The 16,202-nt window shown below is 41.9% G+C and overlaps 1 protein-coding gene across 1 annotated transcript in view; it reads left to right on the plus strand.

The window, feature by feature from the left end:
* The window catches only part of Cad89d (cadherin 89D), a 50,684-nt gene that overhangs the window by 25,606 nt on the left and 8,876 nt on the right, over window positions 1-16,202 (plus strand). The window contains exons 5-13 of the mRNA XM_076318002.1: window positions 161-269; window positions 1,368-1,570; window positions 1,718-1,846; window positions 5,546-6,509; window positions 7,711-7,869; window positions 8,508-8,685; window positions 10,644-10,905; window positions 12,786-13,089; window positions 13,655-15,372. Coding sequence (XP_076174117.1) covers window positions 161-269; window positions 1,368-1,570; window positions 1,718-1,846; window positions 5,546-6,509; window positions 7,711-7,869; window positions 8,508-8,685; window positions 10,644-10,905; window positions 12,786-13,089; window positions 13,655-15,372 — 4,026 coding nt within the window. The remainder of the gene's footprint in view (window positions 1-160; window positions 270-1,367; window positions 1,571-1,717; window positions 1,847-5,545; window positions 6,510-7,710; window positions 7,870-8,507; window positions 8,686-10,643; window positions 10,906-12,785; window positions 13,090-13,654; window positions 15,373-16,202) is intronic.

The following is a 16,202-nucleotide window of genomic DNA, read 5'->3' on the forward strand; positions in this document are numbered from 1 at the left end:
TGATCTTTATCTGTTCGTTTATTTTCGATCGTTGCTGTTTCTGTGCTGTTCGAAATAATTATCTGCTCGATAGACTCATCCCGGGCATCAGAGTCTCTTCCAGGACTCTGTATTTCCAAAGCACGCCGCACGACTAATATACCGACGTTTATGTTTGTAGGTGACATCGCACCTGTCAGTGACGGTCTACGTGGAGGACATAAACGATCATGCTCCGCAATTTGTCGAGGCGCCTTATCACGTAACCGTGGATGAGCTTACACCAGTTGGTGAGACACACTGCATACCAAGTAGTCTTAGGTTGCGTTGCACTCGAGGGTTTTTTTTTTTTTTTATTTTCAGAGGACAGTTTCGACTGTTCAGTATTACCAAAGAGTGGAACAATATCTAGAATCGTGTTTGTAAAATCAGGAATTTTTCTTTTTCTTTTTTTTGTATATATTTACAAAACTGGTAATACATAATACATAATAATTGGTAATTCATTTTGTAAAGTGGAATCACGCGCGTGGATGATTAATACTTGGTAAAGCATTGGATGAAGTAATTTACAGTAAACAAATAAATAAAAAATGCTGAATAAAATTTCTTCGTAGAGGCCTTCGTTTTCGAGATAATCGGTTTTGAAAGTAAACGTACCACGTGTCCAAGTCTCAACGTTCCCTGTCACTTAATATGCTTGTACCATCTGTATAGGCTAATCATATAAGGTTAAATATAAGGAAACGATGGCTTTGGTTATAAATTATTACTGATTGCCCATAAACGCGATCCACGTCTACAATGAAACTATTAAACCAAGTTTAACAACCCTACTTATCTTCAAATATAATTTTTTCGTAAACAAATGCTTCTACGAACAAATTTTACCGTATAATCTTCCTTCAATTTGTCAAGACGAATCGTTAAAGTTCGGTTTCAGGAGTTTCGCATACAATATATAATACTAGGTTGTTTAATAAGTTTCGTCGTTAGATAAAATTTATTAAACAGCATAGTACTAGGTTGCTCAAGAAGTTTTATTGAACGACAAAACTTATCGAACAACCTATTAGTATTCACTCGAACAGTAATTTGAAACTTGTGCGTTGTTTCACAATATATGATATACATATGTCCGCACGTTAGATACTTCCAGGTGCCAAGTATCCTATTTATGTAATAGGACGCACAGTAACTTAAAAAAAATGTCCTTTTCACGAAAATATTTTACGTCTTCAACGAATACAATAATTTTGTATCGAATAAAGATCACGAGCAATGCTTCCGAGGAACTCTTGCTTAGTCGGTGGAACGTTCCACGGCCGAGTGGAACTTCGAAAGCGTTAGATCCCGAACCGTGAACCGAGTTTCGTGTCTGATCGCAGGTGTCACGATATTCCGTGGGATTCACGCGATAGACGGCGACAAACCAAACACGCCAAACAGCGATGTCCACTACGCGATAGTGAAAGGCAACGAGCAGGGTAAATTTTCACTCGAATCCGGTCACAGAACCGCTCTCATACTCCGCAAATCGGTGGACTACGACAATGGCGATCGTGAGTTCACGCTGGTCATTGCGGCTACGGTGAGTACACGATATTACGCGCGAGAGTTGCTATTCGCCGAGAAGCCAATTCAACCTGGGTGAAAGTCCTTTGTCATTCGATATCATCGCGATAATTTCTGCTAACTGGCGCGTCATTGTCGGCTCCTACGCTCGTTGATGTTTCAGGACCGTGGTGTACCGGCGAAGACAACCAACACAACCGTGATGATCACGATACTGGACAACGACGATCTCGACCCAAAGTTCACGCGGGACGTGTACAGGGCGAAGATTCACGAGTTCTATCCCATGCCGGTAAATATCAATGATTCATGACTGATCACACGGTGTTCGATACTTGAGTAGCTAGGAGTCTTGAGATGCTAAGAGTCTTGAGAAGATAGAAGTCTTGAGAAGCTAGGAGTCTTGAGAAGCTAGGAGTCTTCAGAAGCTAGGAGTCTTGAGAAACTAGGATTTATGAGAAGCTAGGAGTCTTCAGAAACTAGAAGTCTTTAGATGCTAGGAGTCTTCAGAAGCTAGGAGTCTTGAGAAACTAGGATTTATGAGAAGCTAGGAGTCTTCAGAAACTAGAAGTCTTTAGAAGTTAGGAGTTTTTAGAATCTAGGAGTCTTCAGAAACTAGGAGTCTTGAAAAGCTAGGAGTCTTCAGAAACTAGGAGTTTTGAAAAGTTAGGAGTCTTTAGAATCTAGGAGTTTTAAGAAGCTGGGTTAGGTCTTTTTGGTTGGTTCTTCTAATTTGAGATGTAGTACTACATTCTTCGGGAAGCTGACGTTAGGAGCTATTCACTGTTTAAACGATAAGAGATTGTTCCACGAGCACGAGGATTGTCTATTCTTTTATAAGTTACAATTGAGATCTTGGTGACGTTTCATAAGATCTCATAAAGTTGGGATCCATTGATGTACTGTAGTATTACGTCTTCCAATATACGGAAGATGAAAGTTATATGCTGAAAGAAGAAACTGGTCTCTAAAACGAGTCCTTGTTTACTCGAATTGTTTATTATTCCAATACCGAACAGAAATCCTTCGGGTACCAATTATGGCGATCTCCTTTAGAGAATTTACCGTTTCTCTCGTATCTTTGATGACGTTAGGCTAGAGATACTATTATCCTGAAAGTTTATTGATCCGATACTAATAAAAAGTTTTTTAGGTACTAAATCCGGTAGAGAATTCATAAATAAATTTCGTTATCGTTTCGTCGTTTCTTCAATCTTTGGTCAGGTTAAGAACCAATTTAGATAACTCCGATACGATAAAACTAGTCCCATTATTAGACATCGAGGTTCCCTTATCCTAAACATTTATTATTCCAATACTAATAAGTTACTCGGGCGTTAAATCTGATAGAGAATTCATAAATAAATTTCGTTATCGGTTCTTTGGTTCTTCGATTTCCGAGAAGGTTAAGAATTCACCTGAACCCGCTCTGACCCCGATACGTTGAAATTGTCGATCCGAGCGAATTTGTTTTTCTAGAAAGAGCGAGGAATCGATGTCGTGAAAAACGTCGCGACTCGAGGAAGCGATGCGCCTCGATGGCTCTATAGAAAGTTCTCCAGAGTTCGTTTGTTCCGTAATATGCGACTTCCATCGACGATCATCCACCGTCGCGCATTGACGCGGTCATTGCCGGCGGATATACCTAACACAAGTGGCGAAGAGCGGCTGGTTCGTGATTGCGTAATCGTGTAATCTTCGACTGGTTTTACAGTTATAACGTAATAATTTCTAGTACGAAATTACAAACTGTTGTACGATATTGCACCATCGCGTCGGCAAATGCCTGATCAACGTTGACACAATTTTTCCAAGTACCTCTCGAATTTTCAATTAGCCAGAAACCTTCCACGAAACGTTTCATTACGCGAACGGTGTCAATTCGGAAAGGAAAAATTAACGCGTATGTTAATCCACGCGGTTCTATTAGACTCTTGCGTATGGTCAATTTTTCCACGAACGAAACTGGATTTCTTTCACCTGCTGTGTGCTTCTTCTGTGGTATTTCTGTAATTCGGTTCGTTACAGGAAACTAGTATTTCCGCAACATTGTTGTATAAGCCAATTCCGTTCTAAATTCGTCAACCACGAGTCGCTATTTGAATAATTGTACGATTTTTTTTCAACGAGGAAGCTCGTTGCAACGAAACGTTCGATTTCTCCGAATGTCCCTGTTTTCGCCTCTGAAACGACCGCATCCCGATCATAATTCGCGCGGAGTGTGCGAAAGCGCGAAAGAGGAGCACCGAATCGAACTTCACAGTCAAGTGACACGGATAAATTTGAAAATAAATATCCTCGCCGCGATAACAATTCATTTGGAAAGTTCGATACTGTTTTCTGTCCCATTAACGGCGCTGTTCGTCGCGACGAATGTCTCGTACGCTTACACGCGACGCTCGTGATCCAGACTGTGCTACATTGCACTTACGGAGAATGTCAAAGGTTAATACTTTCTTCCGCGAGAACCTTGACGTATAAATTTCATTCCAATGGAAAACATGATCGCGCAATTCCGTTCGCCGCAATAGATATCGCGGCGCGCGCCACGTTCGACTTTCGAGCGCAGCGCCGAGTTGTTCGATGAGATTTATCGCGATTATATTTGAGGTTAGAGAACGACGATTGCCGGGACGTACCCCGATGCACTTGGAAAGCGTACACTGACATATTGAAAGTTTAATTTCCGTCGATTTATATAGCTTCGACAAGTTTAAATTTATGAATGAAACCCGTAAGTGGTAACTTAAACGGAGGTGGGGCGCATTAAGTGTTACGAGCATAGTTTCTCTGGGAAATTATTGACCGTAGCGAAACAATTCTTGCTTATATTTTAAAGATGTACGAGTATGATCAAGTAGCTTATCAGGACACCATCTGCAATTTTCAAAGATGGAACGACGCGGTTTTGAAAATTTTCACCTTGTACCGAGAGTAAATAAAATGGACATAAATGTCAACGTAAATGTCATTTATTTAAATAAATACCGTGTTCTTTTTATACAAAGTAGATTAGAATCAAAATGGTTCAAATTGAAAAATTTCGATCACAGAAATGAAGGATACCTCGTTGCTCTTCCGATGATACCTAAAGGTGGACACAATGGGAGCTGTGCCCCACAGAAAAGGAATTTTGTTCCATTTTCTGAACAGTATAATTTCTATAAACATATTTGGAATTCGTACCAGTGTAACGCAAAAAATTCTACAACCTCGTTGATTCACTCACATTGACGGGATATATACGAGGAAACCAAACATCATTAAAAAAAAAATCCGACAAATCCGCTTACCTCCAGCAGGGTGATGGGGTCAGGATTATCGCTCCGTTGGGAAATCCCTAGCATGGCTTAAATGATACCACGAGGGTCGGCTAAGGTTTCAGCGATTCACCAGACGGATTCGCGGTTCTGCTTGAGCTTGTCTGCCGAACTTGCTCCCTGGAGCCTTGGTAGGGAGGAATATACCAAACCCCACCAGAGCCGACCGATAGTTAGGGCCATCATAGTTTATTTCGACATCATAGTGGCAGTCGTAGTTTATTTCGCGGTTAGAGTTGGTGAATTGATGCATCAATTTGTAAACTGTTGCTCCTTATAGAAATCTCCATTTCTATAAGGAGATAGAAATGTCTCGCATGTGAGATCACTCAGGTGTGCTGATTACGGTGTATTAAATACCACGAGACTTAAAACCCACTTATCTCGCACAGGACAATCAACGGTGTACTTCTAGGAACGATAAAGTTGATTGTCCCGTGTGAGATAAGGGAGATAAGATCTTTTCCAGAGCAATCTGTTTATCATTCCTTAGTTCGTGTGGTACCGACAGTGGAACAATCTTTCCCAACATTCTGATCACCGAATTTGAATCCCACTCAGGGACACTCTCTCTTCGACTGTCCAATATACAATCGATCTCTCACGATAGATACATCTTCGAAAAAGCTCCGTTCCGTTTTAAAAAGACCTTCCACGTTTGTGTCTTGTAGGACTACCCGATCTTCACGCAGATAAACTTCAGTACACCGATCCAGGCGACCGACTGCGACCGAGACATCAACGTGCCGGTCCGCTATGACATAATATCCGGCAACGAGCGTGGCTTCTTCCAGCTGGACCCCAAGAACGGCACCCTGTTCCTGAAACGAGCAATCGACCTGGACGCCGAAAGAAACTTACCATCGAACACCTTCACCTTGCAGATCCACGCGTCCCAAGTGGATAACCCACTAAAGACAGCAGTGGCAAGAATCGAGATCGAGGTGTTGGATCTGAACGACAACCTGCCGGAATTCGAGGTGGACCTTTACAATATCAGTATCGTGGAAAATCTACCGAATGGTTTCAGCGTGCTGCAGGTGATCGCTCGTGATAGGGACCAAGATGAGAACGGTCAGTTCGACTACGAGCTCCGAGACCCGTCAGGTGCCTTCTTCGTGGATCCTAGATCAGGTTGGCTGACTGTGAAGGATCAGTCGGTTTTGGACCGTGAGAAACGCGACCATTTGCAAATGAAGGTTCTGGCTATAGAAAGGCAGGTCAGCGTCGTTCATCAAGATGGCTCGAGAAGAGCAAACGGTTCGTCGGTGGACGTTGAGGTGACGTTGCTCGACGCCAACGATAACAATCCAATTTTCGTGCCTGGGAATCTCTACGAGCTAGTCGCCAAAAGTGACTACAAGGTTGGCACTGTGCTTGGCCAGGTCCACGCGATCGACGATGATCAAGGTCCCAATGGTATGGTCAAGTACAGACTACAGAAACCGGGGAACTCGACTACTCGCACCCCGCCCTTTCACGTGGACGAAATCACTGGTATGATCACCGTCTCCGAGACTCCGATCCTCGAGGGAAGACACGCCATCTTCGTCGAGGCTGCGGATCAACCGGCGAATCCTAGCGAGAGGAGGTTCTCGCTAGCTGTCGTTACCATCGATGTCTTTAGATCAAATGGTGAGCTTCCTCTATGAGTGTTTGGGTGCTAAGAGTACTTTATGTTGCTGAGAAGATGCGTTGAAAGATAATTTGGTCACGAATGTGGAGTGTCTGTTTGGAAATTGGTCGTTTCTTCTTTTTCGAAAATATCTGACACATTTAACATTCTTCGAATAATTTTGTAATAATTTTATAATTCTCGTTTCCTTAATTTGCACGCACGAAATATATTGGCACAGTTCGATCGTTTCATTCTGAGACACTGTACACGGCAAACATATGTAGCCAACAATCTTAGGGTCGCCCAAGGTCATTTAATCCACTATGAATCATTTCACGCACGATTTCTACTTCTACTTTATCACAACTGGTTTCTACATTCAGAGATAAAGATGGCCCGCAGGTATGCGCATACAGGTGAGAGATAAGGAAGTAGGGTAGTCACATATCGTGGTGGGAGTACTTTTCGGTGGTATTGGACGGACGATTGATTTTGTTACAACTCGAATATTTTCCGTGCGATCGTTTCTTTCTTTTACGAACTTCTTTATCGAATTTTCCCCAGCCCTTTCTGCGTTGTTGTAAGAAATCCATTCACGATTGACACATTTTCCTATCGTGTGTGCTTTCTCAGCCGTAGATATCTATACTCTGTATCTCTAGGTTATTCGTCACATGTAGTACTTTCTATATCTTCGGCTGGAATTCTATCGCGTCACGTGCCGGATAGAGAATGCTAAAACATTTTTGCGCGAAATATTCTCGCGATGTTTCTGGAGTGGAAGAAATTTCGATTGCAATCGAAACGATTAGTACCCAATGATAACTTGAAAGTTTATTCTTTTGCTTTCGTATGTGAGCTCTACTGTTCTTGCTCCATCCTTTTCGGGTATAATTGAAACATAAATTCAACGATCCTCGTTCAATAAGTCCTGATGTTTCGTATTGTAATTTTATAATAGTACGTTATGTACTAATTTTAATACGTTCTAATACGGTACATGCAGTAATCTTTAATATATATAATACCCAACTAATAAATTGATCACCCATCTGCTTATACTCTACCATAATGTGTTATGTACTAATTTTAATGTGTTCTAATACGGTATGTAGTAATTTTAATATATTTAATACGCAACTGATGAATCGTTCACCCATCTGCTTATATTCTCGAGCGCAGGTAAAAAGTTTTTTTTATTTTCCATTTGCGTTGAAGGACCAGAGTCATTGGAACCAGACTTCGTGGGAGCTCCTTATGAGTTTTGGGTTGGTGCCAATGTGCCAGTAGGCACTAGCGTCGGTCAAATCCGCTTAAACGACGCTGTAAAGACGAACGATTTGATCTACGACCTCCTGCACGGCTACGAAGAAGGGGGTAAATACTCAGAGAAAATTCAATGATTATTACACGGAGTGTTTCGACATTTCTTGAGACCAGGAGGAAATGTTTTTCGATAAGTGTAAAGTAATACCAGATTCAGATTAGATCATCTTTTAAAGTCTTTAATTACGGATATTGAACATTATCACGTGTCTTGGTAGACCCTCAATCGCGTTATTGATCTGTCCAAAACATTCTGGTGTCGTAGAATAACATTCTCCTCTGAAATTCAATCTTTGGTTTGCACGTTGATCGATAAGAAGAAAATTGTAAGAATTACAATCGAAAATGGAGTATCCTTAGCAGCTCACATTTGTTAAATTTGGACTTCTCGAACACCGTACGTTGGAGACCTCCATCTAACTGTCTCGTGTCATATTAAAACTTCATACTGCCAGCAAGGTGACTCTTTTCCCATTAATCATTCCTCGGAACCGTCCCTCAAGGTTTTTAATCAATCGTTAAATTCAGAAGCGATAGGGAATTTCCGTTATAGAAATTGTAACTCTCCTTGTAAAACCTTTAACGACCTTCCAAGCATACCTTGCAACCCTAACCGGTGCATCACTCGCGAGAAGCATCTACCCCTCATGCTAATACGTAACACATGGTGCATACATATGGAATTTCAGTTCCCTTCGCTGTGGAGGAACGTTCAGGAACGATCACGGTTGTCGACGAAATCGAAAGGTTCGATCGGTCGATGTTCGACTTCGAGGCGGTCGTTACCGACGAGAGGGAGCTGATGTTGATCACCAACGTCTCGATCCACGTGGTGGACCCTAACGACGAGAGGGGCATTTTCACCAAGTGAGCGAGACCATTTATTTACTGACGATGTACACACTTTGGCGCTTTAACGAGCGCAAAGTGAAACCCGCGGGTCAAGATTGCTTTTGTTTCTCCTCGTAATTAGAGATTCGAGATCGATGTTAGAGATAACGAATCCTTCTCAACTTGTTCACCGGGTTTAATTTTCATCTGGATAATGTTTCGACGATGTAAATGAAAAGATAACACGATGGTACGTGGTGGGAAGGGGAGATACTCGTGAAAGCAGTCGTGACCGTGGTATACTTTAGTGTTGGGTGTTTAGAGAAGGAGGATAAACGATGTACTTTCTGGACAGTGTGGTCAGGTCAAACTGAATTGATCGCTCAAGGTTACTCTCTTGATTATGAAGCACGTCAGGTATAATTCCTACCTTTACGTCAATTTGGTGAGTGGAGAAAACAAACGTTCGAGAGGATAGTCTTTGAATGACCTTGACCGACCAATTGTATCTATTGTGGCACATTAGGAACTTGGATGCATCATCGTGGGTTTATAGGGTCCTGTAACGAGTGACAAGGGATTGCAAAATTGATCGAGCAGTAGCTGCGTTATTAAAATAGTCATCTATTGAAAGAATTTCAGTAAAAATATTTGCACAGACATTGAATTTTTTTGTTTTGTTTTCGATGTATTAAAGAATATTTAGTTTATTATTGATAACACGAGACAGATTCGGTTTTCGGAATCAAACGTAATTCAGATAGTAACTACACTTGCCCTCGAGCAAAATTAATATTCACCACTGTTCGAGTAATTACAAATGGTACTGTATATTGGTCGATGTGTCTCATTTTGTAAATTGTCCTTTGAATTTAATCAAATGCAAATTTCAATTTTAATTCAATCGATTCGCAATACAAATACGTTCGGTACGTCGAACGAGAGGGAGTAGAAATATTGTACGTACGACCCTCCTTCAAAGCGAAATAATCTACAATTCCATTTATTAAAATCTAACCTCAAATATGTCATCCGGCTGTCCGATTCCAACACAAACTATCCTTATCTTAAATAATATCGAAACGCCTGCACCATGGACACAGTATACATATTCATAGCAGTGAAAAGTACACGGATACTGAATAAATTGAAATTGGAATAAATTTAAAACAACTTTTTACCGTTCGTTTTTTATGTAAAAATCTGAGTTTCCGTTTATCATATAAATTGCTCTCAATTTTTGAGCTTCGTTGTCCTTAAATTCGTGTTAAGTTTACAAAAGATTCGCTTGTTTCGTCGTATTATAAACAAGTGAAACGACTGTTCCGAACAAAAAGTACTCGTTTGAATTTAAACATTTCAAAACAATATATATACACATTCATTTGTTTCTTTCGTTCTTAAAATCGTTTCGATCTTGTACAAATCTGAGCAATGAATTGTAATATTTATTATCTCCTCTACGAATAATTTTTCGCTATATCAAAACGGTACTAAAAACGTACCATAATAATCGAACGAAAACTGATTTCCAAAAAATAATAAATGTTACGGTTTATCGCTTAAATTTGCCAAAACACAAGGAAACTTGTATTTAACGATATCGTTAAACTACCCTGTCATTGGGTCACGGTAACAAGTTCCCATTAACCGTAACAAACATCGTAATAAAGACAAACGTCGAACACTCGCCACTGCACCGTCACGTGCTACCCATTACTTGCGAAAGGTAACGAGGATAAGAACCATCCCACCATGTTGCTCGTAATGGGAACGGGAGTGTCGATTTCGTTTCACGAGAATGACGGTAGTAAAACGAATCCTCGACGGAATTCAAGTTCGGCCAAGAGACGCGCGTGATTATTACAGGGTAATTGATACGTTGATTTCGCTCCGCGAGCTCGGGAGCAAACACGGCGAAAGGTCAGGAGTCAACGGCACCGGGGTCGGGGTTCTGTTTGCTTACCCGGAAACTCGATGGCTGTTGATTGCAGGGGAACGACCACCGCTCCTCTGGTCTTCCACGCCAAGGAGAACGTCCCTGGCACGTACATTGGGCAAGTGCTCCCACAGAATAACACCGGCACCACCGCCACCGGCGCTCGGTTTTTTATCGTCAATCAACAAGATGTCCCCGACATCTCTATCAACGAGGACGGCGCCCTGTATGCACCGCAAGGTCTCGATCGCGAGACCAGACAGAACTATAGCATCACCGTAATTGCCGAGAGTCTTCGCGGTGTTGGAGTTTTCCAAGTAAGTTCTCCATTGGTAATTAAGCCGCGTCGAAGCGCGGTAACCGTCTCGTGGAATGGTACGGGGGCTCGGGTGGGGGAAACGGGGGCGTGGCTGTGCGCGATCGGGTGCGACGAACTCGTTAAACGGGGGAATTTCTTTTCCGGGTTCAAAGAGGGCGGGGAATTGATTGAGTCCGTTTCCTTTCAAGAACGGGAGGGATGATAATGTACTTTGGCTACCCGTATCGGAGAACACAGTCGCCTGGGATGGAGAAAAGTGGACGATGAAATTATTTGACAAGTTCGAGCGATTTGTTTTGTGCGGTTGTCGCGGGAAGTTAATCGGTCCACTTAAAGAGTTATCTTCGCGTTGAAAGGGTATAGTGGTAGGTTTTTTTTTTTTATTGGAAGATCGTTCGAAGGCTCGAATGTAATTTAAAACGGGTTCGTTGAAAAAATGGTAGGAATAACTTGTTCTTGAAAAATAAATATAGTATACGGGTCAAGAGATTGCATCTGATGTTATGGCAGGTTCTATTGGTTTAGAAGAAAGTATTGTGTATATATAGATTCGGAAGATTGTTCGGAGGCTTAAAAGTAATTTAAAACGGGTTCGTTGAAAAAATTGTAGGAATAACTTGTTCTTGAAAAATAAATATAGTATACGGGTCAAGAGATTGCATCTGATGTTATGGTAGGTTCTACTGATTTAGAGGAAAATATTGTGTATATATAGATTCCTCAATGTGTAATATTGGTCGTAACTCCAGATGCAATTTTCTTGATCGCGTACTATACATTGATTTTGTTTTATTCGATCAAAAGACGATATTTTATTTTAAAAACCTTTTTATTCTAAAGATTTGAAATATCCCTTTCTTTTGGAAACTAACGTACTTATCTTTCAAAAAGAACTCAGAAAAAAAAAGATCGAAAATATTAACGTTAAAAAATTCGTAATGAAGCTATTACACCTCCCCAATTGACAATCGTTCAGTTATTCTATATGGAAGTGTAGAATCTATAAAAATGTTCATTTACAAGGTATACGTGTATCACTTCTGTAAAAGAAACTAAAAGCTCGTATAAACTCTTTTCCTAAATTTGTGCTTTCAGACATCTTAGAAACTTTCACGATACGGTAATACCACGATCGGAAGTAAACAAACCAGTTATGTTTGCGTTCCTTTTTGTATTTCTCGAGTACGACGAAAGTTTGGTAAGCAATCACTTGGATATTAAACTCGAAGAAGAGCGGTGAGGGGAAAGGTTCCGTTGACAGGCTGGATAGTTAATGCGATATGGATTCGAATACTGGTTCGGTAAACTGCGTGGGTTTTGTCCCCCTATAAATCTTGGCAAATTTGTGGAGCAGTTGACAATAAAAGACACAAATTCTTTCTATAAGAATGCATACCATTTCTTACGTACGAAAATACGGTATTGGACTACTGCTTTTATCCCCATCAATTCTTTCTCTGATCTCACTGCAGATTGGTTCATCCATCATATCGGAGCCACAAGTGTGTATTCTAAATCCGACACGAGAATTTGATGTATATACTTCAATCTGCATAACTGAATTCTAAATTAACTACGCGTTAGTTTTCCTTACGATGATTTAAGGAGGTTGGTTTCGATACAAGGGAAAACACTCACATCTCCAGGAAAATTGCAATATTTTATCAAATTTATCTCTTTTCAGTCAGCGTACGATTTTAATTGTATTTTTACAGATTTCAGTCTGGAAATTAACAAAGCATTTCTCTTAAAGGTTTATGTTTGCAATTTTTATTCAGAATATTGAATAAGAATATCAATTCAAGTTCTCAAAGACAAAAAATTGTAGAGGAAGCGAGATGAAAGAGTGAGAATCAATGAATTTATGCATTATTTCAGGTAACCGTCATTGTCATTGATGAAAACGATCATCCACCGATGTTCACCTCGTCCTTATACGAGGGTCGAATCCTCGAGAACAGTCCACCAGGCACGAAGGTGAACCTATCCAATCCTATCGCAGCTACGGATAAAGACGAAGGCATCAATCAGAACTTTGTCTTCAGTCTTCATGGTGCAGGTAGCGAGCTCTTCAGAATCCACCCAACGACTGGTTTGATATATTTCGAAGGAATCGATGATCGTACCCTGGACAGAGAAGCGAAGGCAAACTATAGCTTTAAACTTGTTGCTAAAGACAGTGGTGAGTTGTTCCTTTCTTGTTAACATCGACGACGAAACTTTCGAGTCAAGTTCTCTTAAGAATAGACGAAAGTTCTGCTCAGATGTATCTAGCTGTCTTACTGTCTACGAAACTGCACAGTTGCAAACTTTCGTTGTGTACATTACTGAAATAATGTTGTCTAGTAAAACATGTCTACCATACTGTTCTCCATTTTAGATTTCCAAATATCGTAGTACGATAATACACATACTTCTCTTATCGTACGACACGGGAATATGATTGTTAGAACAGAGCTCTATTTATTGAACGATTTCTATCATTTCTAAATATCCCAATTTGGCGTAAAATGTACTATATACCAAGTTTTCAATCAGACGCGTACCCTGAAAACAAATTTTTTACTCGATTTTGAAAATGTCGATTTACAATTAAATTTGAGTCGAAAATACGTTCCCCTTTAAGTGATAAAAAATATCCTAAAAATCATCACCCAAGCAATAAGCCAACCGAGATGTACAGATTGTATACCCGAAGACTTTTTCGTTACTTTCGTCAAATTTGTTCACAATTTACGCTTTCATAGGTGGTCTAACGTCAGAGTCAGAGTTAAGGATAGTAGTGATCGACGAGAACGACAACCCTCCCACCTTCATCAGAATGATCGTCCTGCCGGATCAGGGTGTTCACGTTTCGAACGAGCCAGACGTCGAAGCTCCCTTGGAGAGGAACGACGTTCACGATACAGGCGATCCTCCTGCCGGAAATCAACGTTCCAGTAATCGTCGTTCGCCTCTTCTCCTTGTTCCGGAAAACGCGACGATCGGGGCGCCGATAATACGGCTGCTCGCCGAGGACAAAGACGAGGGAACGAACGCCGCGATAACGTACAGTCTGGGGAATGAGACGACATCCGGTGACGATGTTGGGTCGCTACGATTCGACACCACCAACCGTAGATACTTCCACCTCGATCCAAGGTCAGCGGAGATATCAATGGCTAGAGGTCTTCCAGCCGAGAGGAACATTCGTTTGTTCGTCGTGGCGAAGGATACGGGCGGTCTATCCGACAACATCACTATCAGGATCCACGTGGTGGACGTGAACGATCATCCGCCAATCTTCGACAAGTCCTGGTACACCTTCGACGTCCCTGAGGGCACTTACGGTGGCTATGCTATCGGTACGGTCCGTGCCGTGGATTCTGACTTCGGGATGAACGCAAACGTCAGCTACGAGCTAACATCCGACAACGAGGACCTGAAGAATCCCGAGAACGCTATGAGGATGTTCGACGTGGCACTCCACGAGGGTATAATCAGAGTCAGCGGAGTCCTCGATAGGGAGGGTGTGAGCGCTCATCGTCTACTCGTCACGGCTCGAGACAATGGTTCACCGCGACTGAGCTCCACCGTAGAGATAGAGGTGAACGTGTTGGACGTGAACGACAACCCACCGATGTTCTACGGATACGACGAGACCGAGACCAACGACTTGGGTGACGTTATTCCTGTCTACCACGCGTCTATTTTCGAGAACAGTTCAACGGGTAGCCATGTGGTGAAAGTGTACGCCAACGACACGGATTTCACCGGAAATGGTAACGGTCTCATCCTTTTCGATCTGAGCCATCAAGGAGAACCCGACAAACAGTACTTCGCCATAGACAGCAAAGAAGGTCTCGTGACGACTATCGGTAACCTGGACTACGAGACTCGACAGAGTCATCGTCTTCTGATCACTGCTAGCGATCTGGGCTCACCCGTGAGCCTCACGTCTACCGCTATGGTAGTGGTCACGGTGTTGGATGTGGACGATGACCAGGACGAGACCGAGAACGAAGTGCAGAGAACCCCTACCTTTCGACATCGGTACTACGAGGTGGAAGTCGAAGAGAACGTTCCCGTACCCATCGAGGTCGCTCAGTTGGACCTGGTCGATGGTCACCAGAGCGATTACATTAGGTTCAGTGTCGTGGATGACGATACGGACGCCAGAGAGCACTTCTCGATCGACTCGAAGAACGGATCGTTGTATCTGATGACGGACGTGGACAGAGAGGTGAACGATCGATACGAGGCCAAGGTCAGGGTCGACAGAGTGAAGATTGGTCGCGGGATGCCCGTGATGATTTACCCGGTTGTCGGTGAAAGGCTGAATGATCTAGCCCCGAACGAGGCCAGGGTCGTCGTCAGGGTGAAGGATGTTAACGACAATGCGCCCAGATTCAAGTCAAAGGGTCGACCCATCCTCGCCGCGGTACCCACCACTGCCCATTATGGCTATGAGGTCGTCAAAGTAGAGGTATGTGTGCAAGGGTGCATTCAGTGTGGCGTTAGACTGTGTGTGCCAGAGGCCTCCGAGTAACCCAGGTTTAATTGATTTCGGTTCTCGTGTCGCCTCTTATGTTTTTTCCATCCCTTTCATCGTTACATCAGAAACCCTGGCTTTCTTACCCATTTTCTTTTCCCTCGTTTTTTTTTCTTTTTCTTTTTTTTTCTCGATCCCCCGTCGCCCTTCTCGCATCGCTCATCCTTTCGCGCATGTGTGCACCGAAGCTCTGGAATGGGCTCTTTCCGACTCGAGTGATTTTTATACACTGCTGGCCAAAAGTCTCGGGACAAAAGTCTTGGGACGTTCGATGCTTTTAAGGAAATCACCCCTATGGGGTAGATTACGAATTTTAAACTATCGGGTTGTTCGGAAAGTCATTTCGTTTTCCAAAATGGAGAATATGTAATTTGATAAAATGTTTATACACTGTAAAAAAATCGTATTTTATTTTCACCAAAAAATACAAAATGACATACCGAACAATCCAATACTTTTGTAGTGTACCGTTACTTAATATGTGTGATGTTGGTCAGCTGGCAGAAGGATCGATTCAGCGATTGAATTAATTTCAATTATTCAGAAATGAATTTAAAATGGTAGTACTGTAGTAATTTCAGATCGTGGAGGTAGCAAAGATTCAATCGATCGCGATTTTATATGAATGGAATGGTATTGGAATAGAAAGATTTATATTACAGAGTATAAAGATTTATACTCCCGTTTTCGATGATAGGAAAAAATACCCGAAGGGATTATCATTTGTTCGTTAGGGGCGATATTTTTTCGAGACTACAGAGGGT

The sequence above is a fragment of the Ptiloglossa arizonensis genome, chromosome 8 (assembly GCF_051014685.1).
Source record: "Ptiloglossa arizonensis isolate GNS036 chromosome 8, iyPtiAriz1_principal, whole genome shotgun sequence".
Lineage (NCBI taxonomy): Eukaryota > Metazoa > Arthropoda > Insecta > Hymenoptera > Colletidae > Ptiloglossa > Ptiloglossa arizonensis.